Source organism: Suricata suricatta, chromosome 11 (genome assembly GCF_006229205.1).
Source record: "Suricata suricatta isolate VVHF042 chromosome 11, meerkat_22Aug2017_6uvM2_HiC, whole genome shotgun sequence".
Lineage (NCBI taxonomy): Eukaryota > Metazoa > Chordata > Mammalia > Carnivora > Herpestidae > Suricata > Suricata suricatta.
Window position 1 is genome coordinate 82,599,813 of NC_043710.1, and position 13,765 is coordinate 82,613,577.

General features: G+C 43.9%; 1 protein-coding gene across 5 annotated transcripts in view; it reads right to left on the reverse strand.

Annotated features, from left to right (window-relative positions):
- NTM (neurotrimin) overlaps positions 1-13,765 on the reverse strand; it is a 938,616-nt gene that overhangs the window by 383,787 nt on the left and 541,064 nt on the right. For 3 of the 5 annotated variants that reach the window (XM_029956913.1, XM_029956914.1, XM_029956916.1), the window contains exon 2: positions 12,881-12,965. In XM_029956913.1, coding sequence (XP_029812773.1) covers positions 12,881-12,965 — 85 coding nt within the window. Of the gene's footprint in view, positions 1-12,880; positions 13,747-13,765 lie in introns of those variants that run through there. The other 2 variants (XM_029956917.1, XM_029956915.1) reach the window with 1 other exon arrangement.

Genomic DNA, 13,765 nt, shown 5'->3' on the forward strand with positions numbered 1-13,765 from the left:
TCTTCCTCAAATGTAAAGAACTGAACAGAGCAGTAGGGGTCACATCCTGCCTTCTCATTTCAGACACAGGGAAACTGGGAAACAGGGAAACACACTAATTTTCTTAGCAGCCTCCCATGGTGAATTGTGACAGAGCTAGGACTGAGACTCAGGTCACCCCAGCCCTCAAACACTATTCACCTTCCAAAAACAATGACCCTTGCTGAGACTCTTCAAAATCAGTCCACCACAGAGGTGCAGGACTTGCGGGAACATCAGCTTCCACCAGGGCACCCGGGGTCACTCGATTCAAAGGAGTACTATTTGTCCACAGCAGATACATTTCATGCTGTGTCCTTCCCCCGCTGCCTTATGAAGCCAACACTTACTGATTGCCAGACACTGCTCTTAAATACTCCCTCTATCCTTCCTGGCTCACTACTCCTGTTATCAAACAACAAAAAAACTGAGGCCCAGTGAGGTTAATCAACATGGCAAAGGTCACACAACAGGGAGGTGGCAAAGCCAAGGTTTGAACCCAGAGAGGGGCCTGGCTCCAGACCCTCTGCTCAGACATCATGTTCTGTAGCCTTAAGGTAGAACCAACCCCCTTCTCTGTGCTGACAGCTAGCTCAGAGCCTGGAGCCTGTCTTTGGATTCTGTGTCTCCCTCATTCTCTGACCCTCCCCTGCTCATGTTGCCTCTCTCTCTCTCTCTCTCTCTCTCAAAAAAGAATAAAAACATTAAAAAATAAGGTAGAATCCCCTTAGTAAATAGTTTTAAAAGAAACATAATGGACATGGAATAATGTGTTAGAAGTGAGACTCACAGCCTGATTTCTGACTAAGTGCCATTTTCTTACCCTCCCCCATGATGGTGGGACTCGAACTAGAAACTAATCTTTATTTCCAGGTGTTCATTAGATTTTCTATTAAACCTCTTGTGAAAGTGGAAACTTAAAGATCCTTTAGCCTCTGCCCATGTAGATTTTATGAGGCGTGTCCGAGTACCCTGACATACTTTCCCCTCAACTTCCTGTCCCACTCAAGGTCCCGGATGACAGAACTATGGCCAGATCACGCCCACTCCATTGGAGCCCTGTTTAGGAACACCCAAACTTTGCCAATTCAGATATTTATGTAAGTCCCCTCTTTCTAATAAAAGATAAATAATTTTCACTGTTAGCAGCTTACTTTTGTCCCTAATAAAGTTTTCATTCACTCCACAACTATTTCTTAATATATGCCATGTTACAGGCCATAATTTAGCCACTATAAATGAGACCAATAAAGTCAGTAGCCTTAGGGACCTTACATTTTAGTGGAAGAGGCCATAAATAAATAATGGATGAATAAATAACGGAATTTTCTGAGTGTTAAGGGTGATAAAGAAAATTAAACCTACGTAGGGAAACACAGGGGAGTGGGGTTTGGGGTATGAATATCTCAAACAGCACGGTCTGGAAAGTCTTCTTTGAGAATGGTTATATTTGAGCAGACACACAAATGCCATGAATATCCTGCCATACAAAATTGTGGTCGGTCCTGGCAGAAGAGCATTTCCACAGGTAAGAATGGACCTGGTGGGCTCAAGGAACAACAGAGTTCAGTGAACTGCATCCTTGTGAGTGAAACAGATGTGATAGAGGGAAATTCTGAGGGGTAGGCAGGCAACAGGCAATAAAAGCTTTTTTGTTTAAGTTTATTTATTCATTTTTGAGATAGAGAGAGAGAGAGCATGCAGGAAAGGGGAGGGGCACAGAGAAGGGAGAGAGAAAATCCCAAGCAGTTCTGCACTGTCAGTGCAGAGGCCAACGTGGGTCTCAAACTCATGAACAGTGAGATCATGACCTGAGGTGAAATCAAGAGTCTGATACTTAACTGAGTAAGCCACCCAGGCACTGGCAATAAGATGTTTTTGTACCATTGAAGTGTGTGTATGTCATTCTAAATATTACTGGAAGCCACCATGGGGGTTTGAACAGAAGGTGGTATGATTTGAGGAATGTTCTTAAATTTGAGTCATGAGGTGGAGAGAGATGGCCTCTGGTAGAGCAGAAGGGGTCCAGGAAGACTAGATGAGATGCACCTGGAATAATCCAGGAGTGAGGTGATGGTGGTTTTGACTAAAATGATAGGGTTGGAGATGGTAAAAGTGGTCTGATTCAAGATAGATCTTAAAAGTAAAGAAAAACAGGATGTATTGATAGATTAGATAAAGCATAGGAAAGAAGGAAAAAATGTGTATTTACTGGGTCTTGGGCCTGCATGGTTGGAGGAATGGTGGAGCCCATTCCTAAGAGCGGGGCTTGGGGGAGACAACCATGGAAGAGCAAGTTGGTGGCTGGAGGTGGGCTAAATGGGGCTGGTATCAAGAGCTCTGGATGGAGGCACTGAGTTTGAAACATCTGAGCCATACATGTAGCCCTGGGGATTAACACTAGGATTTGTGATCTGGAGCTCCTGGAGGAGAGAATGACTCTCAGGGCAGAGCAGAAGGCCCCAGCAAGAACGGTTGTGGGTAATGTAACCTCACGGCCCACACACAGACATGAGTAAGGGATTCTGAGAAAGCCAGAAGAAGAATGTCCAGAGGTCACAATGAGCAGCAAGGAGGATATCTGTCCAACTTTCAGGGCTCATGGTAAGCAGGGCATAGGAAAAAAAAGAAAGGAAACGGTCTCTGTTGACATGACTCTAGGAATGGAAACAACTCAGGAAAAACAGAACATTTAGGGGAAAGACTGGAAAGGTAGGGATTTGCTGGTGACAGATCATGAAGCCCAGACAGTAAGTAGAAAGGTCTGGAGAATGAAGGGGAAGTCTGCAGTTCGGACTTTGGTTCAGATCATTGGAAGTACAAGACTATATGGTAATAATAAGAATGTAGACAACATAACTTAGGTTGAGGAATGGACTTTGACTTCTGAGGTTGCTGAGATAACTGAGCAGTGGGAACTCCAGGTCTTGTCCTGATGGTCTCTTAAAAAAAAGAGGGTAATGAGCTCTGAGTATAGTTTTACTCCAGATCAGATTCCTAGATATTTGTAATGAAGAGCTTGTGGGGTTATGACTAGGACAGGAACTGCCATGCCAAGAACATTCAGGGCTCTGACCCCTCCTCTATGGACTGCAGTGGCTTGTGTCACAGTGGGTGACAGTGTGGATTTTCAGTGGTCCTTTATATGTGATGATTACTTAACAGAAATCTTCCTTTGTAATTTCTTTCTCCTAATGCATTCATTTCCTGGAGCTGTTATAACAAAGCATTATAAAGTGGATGGCTTACAACAACAGAAATTTATTGCCTCACAGTTCAAGGGGCCAGAAGTATGAAATTAAGGTGTTGGCAGGGCCATGCTCTCTATGAAACCTGTAGGATAGAATTCTTCCTTGCCTTTGCCCTCTGGTGGGGCATTGGCAATCTCTGGCATGTGTTGACTTGCAGCTGTATAATTCCAGCCTTTGCCTTCATCATCGCATGGTATTCTCCCTGTGTGTCCACTGTCTTTCCCTATGTACATCTTCTTATGAAGACATCAGCTATCTTGGATTAGGGGCTCACCTCACTCTAGTGTTATCCCATCTTAACTTTATCGATTGCATCTGTAATGACCTTATTTCCAGGTAAGATCACTTTATGAGGTACTAGATGTTAGGACTTCACCATACCTTTTGTTTTCTTTTGTACCTTTCTTCTTCTGGTAGGGAGTACAATTCAACCCACACCACAGTATTATCCTTTCCAGTTTTTATGTATAATAACTGCACCAAATTAATGAGAATTTGCATGTATTCTCTATCTTCCTTCCTTCCTCATTGCTTTTGACTGGTTAGAATTATTTTGGATTGGCTTTCCTGATGAGTAAATTTGTCCAAAGATGCTTATTCTGAGTGTGAATGCACTTTTCCACTCATCCACTCCATTAGAGACTGTTTGAAAGCCAGAGAAGCTCAAGAAATTATATTTCCACTAACATTATCTTCCTTTATCAATATGTGGCCAACAAAGCGCTATCTGACTGTTGATTTCAGTTTTGTAACTTTTCCATCAGTCTAATGGTTGATGTTTTTTTCATTAAAAATTCTATTATTTACAAAAGAAACCCACAAGCAAAATTGTAAGATGAATTCATATGTTCATTTTATAAGACAAATCTAAATCCCAAACGCTTTCTGAGCCAAAGCATCTCACACTGAGAAGAGGGCAAGTTGGCCAAATATGCCCAAATAAGCCCAAAAACTACAGCCATGTGAATCAATGAGATTTGGGAAAGTCAGATATGGAAAGGGTGAGACTTCTATCTATAACTTCAATTAATTTTAGCTCCATGACATATGGTTGAAGTGAAAAGGACTGTTTTTGTGGCTCCACTGGTGATTTATGCAGTCTCTAATGCCAGGTGCATGGGTCTTGCCCCAGCCTGGGACAGAAGAAAAAGTACCAATTGCAGAAAGACTTCTTCTCAATTTCCCCCATTAATGTGCAAGTCCTGAGCTGGCCTCTGAATGCCCAGATTTGAATGAATGGAAAAATTACAATCAGAGAACATTAAAACTAGAAGGGCTTAACTCCCCACCCCCCGCCCAAGTGAGGGCATTCCTACCTCTATTTGTCTGTTGATTCCAGTGGAATTATCACAGAAAAATCAGTCTCCCATTGGAAAAAAAAAAAAAAAGTCTACCCATCCTAAATCTGTACATGAACTCCTGACCCCACTATTTGTTTCGGAGAACCTGCCTCTATAGAGATTTCCTTATGGCTTTTTCTGGTAGGAAATTCATCTTCAGAGCCATGAACTGTCACAACTTTCTATGCAACAATTTTGGTAAGAAAAATAAGAAATATGTTTATTCTAACTCCCTGTCAGAAATAAAACAGTGCAGGAAATTATTTGAAGTGAAGAAGAGTCCTAGGATCTAAACAGATGTGTCAAGAAACACAATTAGGGGTAGGTGGAGAGGCATTCCTCTCTTTGTAGATCTTCCAGAAGTGTGACATAGTGTATCTATCAAGGGGGAGCTATATAGGTGCTTAAACTACAATAGTGTATAATGAAAATTTCCAAATGTGTGAATATTATATATAAACATACAGACATATATATGTGTGCATGTGTATATACAGATGGAAAGAAAGGAAGTAATAGATATACACTAAACTTTGTGTAAAAATATTTCATTTTAACCAAAAATAACCCTTTGAGGTAGGTAATAACTGTCCTCTTTATACAGAGAGATTAAAAGCTTTTGCCTGACAGTTTACAGACACTGTGCTTAAGTCAGGGTGAGCAGAATCCTATCTCCTAATCCGTTTTCTTTCTAGCATGCCACTCCCACTAGAATATGAGTCAGTAAGGTCTTGTCTGTTGGAAATCTTTGCCTCTATCAATTGTGTTCCCATTAAACATTCCTATTGCTTCCTCCTCATCGGTGCACACCTGCAACTTGGAAATTGTGTCCTAAACTCAAGCAATTCTTAAGTTCCTAAAAGCAGTACTAATTGACCTTCTATATGATCTTAACTGCATTGTTTATTTATTATCAGTAATCTGCTACACATAATGGGTACCTATCAACCTTATCCAAAGGAAGCAAAGTAACCTCAAATAATGCAGGGATAATGTTATATTTTACCCATCAGTGGAGACTGAACCTAAGAGAATAAATACACTATTAACACTAATTATAATTTTTTTTCAAAACTCTCCCATGTCACAAGATACCAATGGTACTACTTCTAGTAAAACCAAGAAGAAAGTTTGTAGGGCACGGTCTCACCCACTCTGCTTCCCACTGCCAGGACAGCCAGATACACTGGCTTACGGGATCCTCATAGAACTGTGTTTCTACCTTGATTTGTTCACTACCAGAGAAATACACAGCAATGTCTGACGATTTGCTAACACTCTATGAGAGTCCAAGACTGCTAATCCGAAACAAAAGATTGGTAGAAGAACCTGGAATAGACTTACTCTGAACAAACTATGGAGATTCTAGGGTTGTCTAATGAGAAGGGACTTGAAGAGGCCAGCTGGGTTATTCTGTGTGTCTTCATGCCATCAAAGCTTAAACATTCCCATACCCCATTCCTAAAATACTTCAAGAAAGGAGATTCTTATGCTCCAAGACCAGGAGGAAAAACCAAATTCACCTGGTTTCTAGAAGGAGTACACCTTGGCAATGAAGCAAAGAAGGGATGGAATGAGAAAAGCCATGTGGTACAAAAAGAGAACCAGCTTAGAGTCTGATAAAACTGGTTCCAAGCCCCAGGCTCAGCCATCATCTGACTGTGTGATCTGGGAAAATGTCTCACTTTTCTCAGTGCTTTGGTTTCCTGATCTGTAAAATCAGAATAATAATTGCATCCATCTCCTGGAGCAGCTATGAGGATTAAATAAGGCTCTGCTAGTAGAGTGCTTAGCATGGAGTCTGGTACAGTAAACAGTTGTCCCATATGGAATCAGAGGTGGAGCAGAAGGCTAAGAATGCAGGCTTGAGCGCCAGACACAACCAGCAGTGAGAAGCAATCACAGTGACAAATGCTAGCTGACTGTCATGATGCTATCAGTGTGACACTTTTGCACTTAGTAGGAAAAGGTGGCTTTCATTCAGGTACAGGTAGCCCTATGCTAGGAGTCATAGCCAAGTGAGGAAGCATGCGCTGATTTCAGCTCCGCCTCACCCTTCCAGAAGGCATCTTTGTGCAAGACTTAGATCACTATCTCATTATCTGTAAAACCAGGTGGTGGAACCAGATCTCTGCAATCCTTTCAAACTCAAAAGAAAAAAAGCAACATTTCTGCAGAGCACCTACGTTTGTAGGTGAGGAATGTTGGAGAACCAGGCTGTCCCTCGGTGCCCCTCACCAGGATCCCATGACAACTGGCATAATCCTTTCTCCTTCTGCCCCATGCTTGGTTGGGTTTTTAGCTTTCCCATTTTAGTTTTTGGCTCCTCAAAAGGCTGAGTATGCTTCCAGGAGCCTCCCTCCACAACCCCATCTGTCCATGCTCTTCTGAGCCACAGTCCACTGGCTGGATGCCTGGCAAGCCCCGGAGGTGAGCACACAGTGGTTGATCCTGGGAGGAGACAACACAGTCAGAATAGCACACGCTTCCGGAGCGGCATTGCTATTCTGAATGAGTTAACTCATAAAGAATGGATCAATAGTTACACCACAAGTCAACCATTGCTAGCAAACTCCAAAGAGAGAAACAGAAGGCTGGGCAGAAAGGTGCGTTTTGGTACCCCTCCTTATCTTGAAAATGCTAATCTCCCCACCCGGGAGATCCCCCCGGGCTTGAACACCTCATCAGAAAGGAGCTCTTCTTCAAAGGCTGAAGGATTGGGTAGGGAGGTGACCTGGGTGCAGCTATGAAATAACCGACAAATGATGTGGTCCCTCTGCGTCCCTGACAGAAAGACACCAGTCCAATCACTTATATGTAATTGTAACTTCCTCAAGAGCAGCCTCACACAAGAACAACCTCACACATCTGTGTGGCCTGGTCAGAAATGACAGTGAGCCAATAACATGTCCAGGGCAAGTACAACATAAGACAACTAAGAGAAAAGGACAGAGAAGGACAAGGAGAAGAAGATAGTGGTCTCAGATTCTCTTCATTTATTGATGCGACAACTATTTACTGAGCACTTTCTATTTGCCTAACCCTGGGTACATAGTGCTGAATAAGAGAAGGTACCAATTATCAGGAAAGTCAAAGTCCATTTGGGGAAGACAGATCATAAACATATAACCAAATATATGAGTAGGAAAACTTCAGATACAGATGACTGCTCTGAAGAAAAAAAGAAAAATCAAGATGAAATGCCAGTGTACAAGTACAAGTGGTAGGGATTATTTTGACTTGGGTGTCAGGAAAGGTTTCAGTGAGGGGTTTCCATCTGAGCTGAGGCCAAAATGATACAGCTGTCCATGGATAGAACAGGAGTAAGGGTATCCCCAATAGTGAGGACCACGAACAGAAAGCCTCTGTAGCAAGAATTCATTTTCTGCTTTCATGAGGTGGAGGAAATGCCAGGAAGACAGGCAGAAAAGACACTCGGACTTTATTAGAAACATCCGTGGGCCAAGTCATGTGCTGGATACTGGGATACAAACATGAGGAAGACATCAGTCTGTCCTCAAGAGGTCATGGGGTAGCCGAAGGGACAAAGAGAGAATCCATCTGCTATCAAGTGAAATGGTAAATATTTAACATGATATGAATAAAGGGCCACAGCTTCCTACGTTTAGAAGGGGACTCCATGGGCTTTCTCAAGTATTAAAAACACATTCTTCTGTGCTATTCCATGGAGTTGCTATATCAAAATCCAACTTGAATCTCATACATTTCTCAGATCTTTTCTTCTTAACTCATCTTAAAAAAAAAACAAAAACCAACATTGTGCAATGGCAAAGCCTACACTCTAGATATGTGCCAAAAGGTACAACTCAGCTTTTGATACTCACTTCACAGATGATCCCAGTGAAATAATTTACTATACTACTTGTAGCCTTATTGGGGGAATCTATGATAATATGAAACACATTAATCAGAATTGCCACGCAATAGGTGGACACTTAGTGAAAGGTCTCCAGTTAATGACATCCACATAGTTGGGGACCTCAGGCTCTCCTGCTCCTCACTTTTTCTTAGTATTTTCACCGAGAAGCTCAGTACCATCCCAAGTAGAAACAGAATGTTCTTTTCTGACCACACAGGCACACACACATATCACCCATTTCCTGATGGGCACACTCTGCCTCACCTGTCAGTTACTTCTTTGTCCACAGCCCAGCCTTTTGAGTTGGACTCAAGGCCCTGGAGTATGAAGTCCAAGCCTCAGACCTTTATACCACAAAACCGAGTTCAGGACCCTTCATGTAAGAACTACTCAATAAACCTTTGTTGGTTGACCATAGCTGAATTTTAAAGTAAAATGATGGAGAAATGCAATAAAGAGATAAGCTGAATATAGGTTGGGGGATATTTTTGTTTTGTTTCCATTCATTTTGTCTGTTTCATAAACATTTGGTAGTATATAGTGCTCATGATATTACAAGATACCATCTCTGCTGTCTAACAGTTCCCCACTGCATGAGGAGAAAAAACATAGAAGGTTCAACAACATTGCAGGAAAAGGTCTAAGCCAGAATGACCAAAGGAGACACTAAGTACCAGCAAGGAATTAGAACACAGAATGCAGTGGGGAAAGTGTAGTGTACAGAATGAGGGAATAGAGTCCTGAGTCAGCTTCTAGCTCCACCACTTACTACTTGTGTGATATAACCTAATTTCCCTTCTGTGGGCCTTAGCTTCCTCAGCAATAAAGCTGGGATAGTTAAATCTATTTTAGGGAGTTGTTTAAACATTGAATGTTACTATACATACAAACTATTTAACACATACAGTAACTGACCAATCATTGACACTACTATTCATCTTATTAACATTATTATTACTACTGCTTCATAAGCTGGCTTCAAAACTTCCTACCTGTAAAACCTTAAACAATGTAAACTCTCTATGCCTCAGTTCCCTCACCTGCAAAAAGGGAATAATAAAAGCACCTAGTCACAGGGTCTCTATTAGGGTTTGATGTTAGTGTTATGAAACTGGACTATAGGTAAGATGCTATGAAAAACAGACCCCTCCCTGACACATAGCAAGTGCCCCCTAAACCTTGGTTAATGGTATTATTACTATATATCCTGTCTTACACAACCTCATCCTTTTTCCAAAAAAAATCTGTGTACAGACTATCAGCAGGAGGGAAGAAAGGGTGGGAGATAGCAAATGGTTTGTGATTTCTTTCAGGCTGTCAGTGGCAGCCTTGGGTGAAAGGTTTCCCAATACCTCCACAAGGATCGTTAGCACTAATTGGATGAAATAAAACATTTTTAAAAGTTTCATCACATTAGAATCTGCTGCTAAAGCATTCCTTTTTGGAGAACTGGAAGAGATCCTCAAAAAATAAAACTGAGAACAAAGCAGAATAAAATGAAATCAGAGCAAAAAGTCCTCTGCTGGTTGAGAAGTAAACTACAAGCATCACCCTTGTCACACAGCAATGTGGAGAGAGGGTGACTCTCCAGGGCAGAGTGGAGGCCCAGAGCACCTCTCTAGTTGTATTCTGTGTAGCTTATTTGCAGGCTGACTCAGAAAAGGAGAGAGAGAGACACTGAGAAAAAGAAAGAAGGAAGGAAGAAGGTATGAAGGGAAAGAGGAAAATAAAAAGAAAAGATCCATATAAATACACAAAAAAGAAAAAAAAAATGCACCCAAAAACAAAAATAAAAACACAAATTCCCAGAGCCCTGAGACACTACACTACAACAACCTAGAATCAGGTTTGCAAATTTAGCAAATTTTACGCAAACAAAATACATTCTGAAATTCCTATTTGCTTCTTTGCACACCAAATTACAAAGACTGTGTTTGAGGGTTCAAGGACTCCAACTCCACAAAAGAACACCCCAGCATGGCAGACTTTGCTTGTTCTAGTGCATGAGAACCTGGGAAGAATGAAGGTTATCCTGCAGAGGCATGAAGATCCTTTGTGCAGGTCATCTGATGCACCTGCTGTCCTATTCACACCCTAAATCAGGGCCATGGCCAGTGGGTCAGTGTCCATCACATCCTAGCTCCTCTAATCCATGCCATATCCGCTAGAAGTGGCTTCTTCTTGCATAGCACTTAGACATTTAGTCCAGCGGCTGGCAGAGAATGGCAGGAGATGTTCTAAGAGGGCCTTTTTATGCCACGGCACTGTTGGGTCTAGAGAGGAAGCCCCATCATATTCCACGTCCTGCTTCTACACCCAAAAAGGACCAGAGCAGATGTGAAAGTTCAAAGAAACATTAGTGCTTGAAAGAGACAGGGACAGGGGAGCCCAGAGTGAGCAAGAAAGGCATGGGAGGAAAGATAGAGAAAAAGAAGCAGCTAGTTGATGATAATGCAGTTTTAAGGAGAAGCTGTTTCTAACTAAAGTCCATGCCCTGGCTAAGCATCTGCCAAATTCGGCCACTCTCTAGAGAGTCTTGATTCTCATGAGCCTAGGCAGTTGCCTTCTGAAGACCAGATCCTGGCTCATTCAACACTCCCTTCAATTGTCCCCCTTATAATATGGGACCATTGTCTATCAAGGCCCCTTTACCATTCCTTTATCTCCAAATGTCCACGGAGCTGACTACCTTCTACCTTCTCCTTGAAAATACCATCCCCTCTATTTCTAACACGGTCTCCATGTGAGAATGTCTCTATTTTATCTCTTTGGGACCACTCCTTGCAGCTAACAGTTAGGGACAAAGGGAACATCCAGACAACACTAAATTCATCATCGTATTGTGTTAAGACTTCATTTTTGCACTCTCTTTTAAGCAGTCTGAAATCACAACATTTTTAGAGCTTTATGACATCCCTTGACAAAGCAGATACAGTAATTCTGGGGTGGGAGGCCATTAGATATTTTAACCTTTGTCCAAAGTAGTCGCTGAAGAGCTTAGTGGAAGAGGTGAGTTTTCTGAGCCAGTGGGTAATCAGGAGTTCACTGGAGGTTGGGGGTTAGTTCCTCAAAGACAGTGGAGCACGATGCTTCTAGGCGTTCCATGGGTCCTTAAATCACACACTTCCTTTGGTAAGGCCCTGACAAGTCAGCTCTGTATTGCCAGTGCCCTCTCCTTGACTTTTTTATCCTATGGATATTTCCTTAAGAGCACCATCCACAAACAATGTGATTTTAAAATAACAGTTACCAGGAGTAAAATAATGGACCCCAGCACTAGGGTTATCTTTCCAAGAATCTTCAAATGCAAAGGATGGGAATATGGCCACGGTGCCTTGCAGTCAGCTCAGCAGTCCATTTGGAAAACTTTATGCAAGAGGGCATATTAAATCAAAGAGAGGCAGAGAAATAATTCTTCTCATAAACCTTCTTAACTTCTGCCTCATACTGATTCTCTCTAAAGAGTAAGATTTCCCATTATAATCACTAATTCTCTGTTACCCTCTTATGAGTGATACGGTTCATAGACACTGGACATTGCGTTAACGTGTCAGTAGGCAGCATCATCATGGACATAGACTCGTCCCACCTTACACAAAACATAGCCAAGATTCTTCTCCTCCTCCTCAGTTTCTATAAGCCTTAACCCCAGAAACCAATCAGGACCCAACTCAACACTGAAATATCTTATCTGTTCAGTAGATGAGTTTTGCACACACCACTTTAGTGGACAAAACCAAGAGGGAACAGCTAACCAGAGTAAACGATATTTTCCATAGACAGATCAGACTCATCTCCAGGACTTCAATCTCAGAAAGCCATGTTTCAACAGGAAAAAACCATGTCCTTCTGTCCACCAGCTCATGGCATGAAGGCACCCCAGGAAAGCCCAGACACAGTCAAGCTCAGGACAAAACATCAGGTCTGACAGAATACAGGAGCCCACTGGCAACTCCCCCATGGCACAGGTAGAGTGAAGGCATTCAAACGAAGCCAGACTCGTCCTTTGGGACTCATTAACTTCAGAGATGACTATTCATGCTGAGCCCCAGCCAGCTCCCCAATCACCATGGCCACCAGGTTCGGGCACACACAGCGTCCATGCCACTGTCCTCAATCTCAGTGACTCCCTGCCTTAGCCACCCCTCATGCTTACCAAGTCCTGAGCCAGGAGGCCAGGTTTGAGAAACAGCTCATCTCCCCAACCTCTGAGCGTTTCCCTAACACCACCACGTTCCCGGGGCAGAGCACTCCACCATGAATCATGCAGCCCAAGGAACCAAGCGACCGCCGTGCCAGCTGCTCCAGCGCACACACCTGCACCCCTGCCCCTCTCCCCCCACAACCCATACAAATCATTGTCAATTCATTGACGAAAGACAGCTCCCTACCTGAGGGTGGCGCTCTCCCCCTGCCGGACCGTCACGTTGTCCATAGCTTTGGGGAAGGTGGCATCTCCGCTGCGCACGGGCACTCCTGTGGGTACAAGGAACAGCAGCCTGAGAGACACGACCACGAGGCACTTCCAGGGCAGGAACAGGTACCCACAGACCCCCATCCTCGACAGCCACAACTTCCCAGAACTCCGGCAGTGGCAAGGCACACACCCCCCCCGGGCGAGCACAGGAAGTGGGTGGGGTGAAGGAGCGAGCTCAGGGACCGAGCAGTGAACTAGCTGCGACCGGGAGGCGCGAGAAGAGAAAAGCGCGCAGACTCCTCCAAGTCTAATATTCCTCCCCCAAATCCGGCCTCGGATAGCCAGTTTCCACGGAGGACATCCAAGAGGGCTTCCTCGGTGCTGCTTCGATCGGGGAAGATGGCCAAGAAAGGGGAAGCGCAAGGCAGGTGCAAAGGTGTGGGCACGTCTCAGGAGCCCCTTCTTCCCGGTAGCAGTTCTGACATGGCACTTTGGAGTGGAGTAAGCACTTTGGTACCAGAGGGGGACTGGGGGTAGGTCAGATCCGGCTCCCCAGAGGTGGTCTGCAATTCCTCAGTTCGAACAAGGGGAAATCCAACACTTTCTTTGTAAGTTTCGGAGGAAGAATCGCCAGGAGAAAAACAATCCGTAACAATAGCCGAGATGGAAAGTGGGGCACGCTGGGGGCGGCTCCGCCGGGCTTTGCGCGATCCGGACCCGGGGATACTGCGGTAGCCGCCTCGGTCAACTTCCTTCGAGCCGAAATGCGCGCTGCAGCCTCTGCGATCCGGCCAGTCTAGGCGGGGGCAGTCGCCGCGGCGGCGGCCGAGGCAGGAGCGGCCCGGCGGGGCGCACCGCG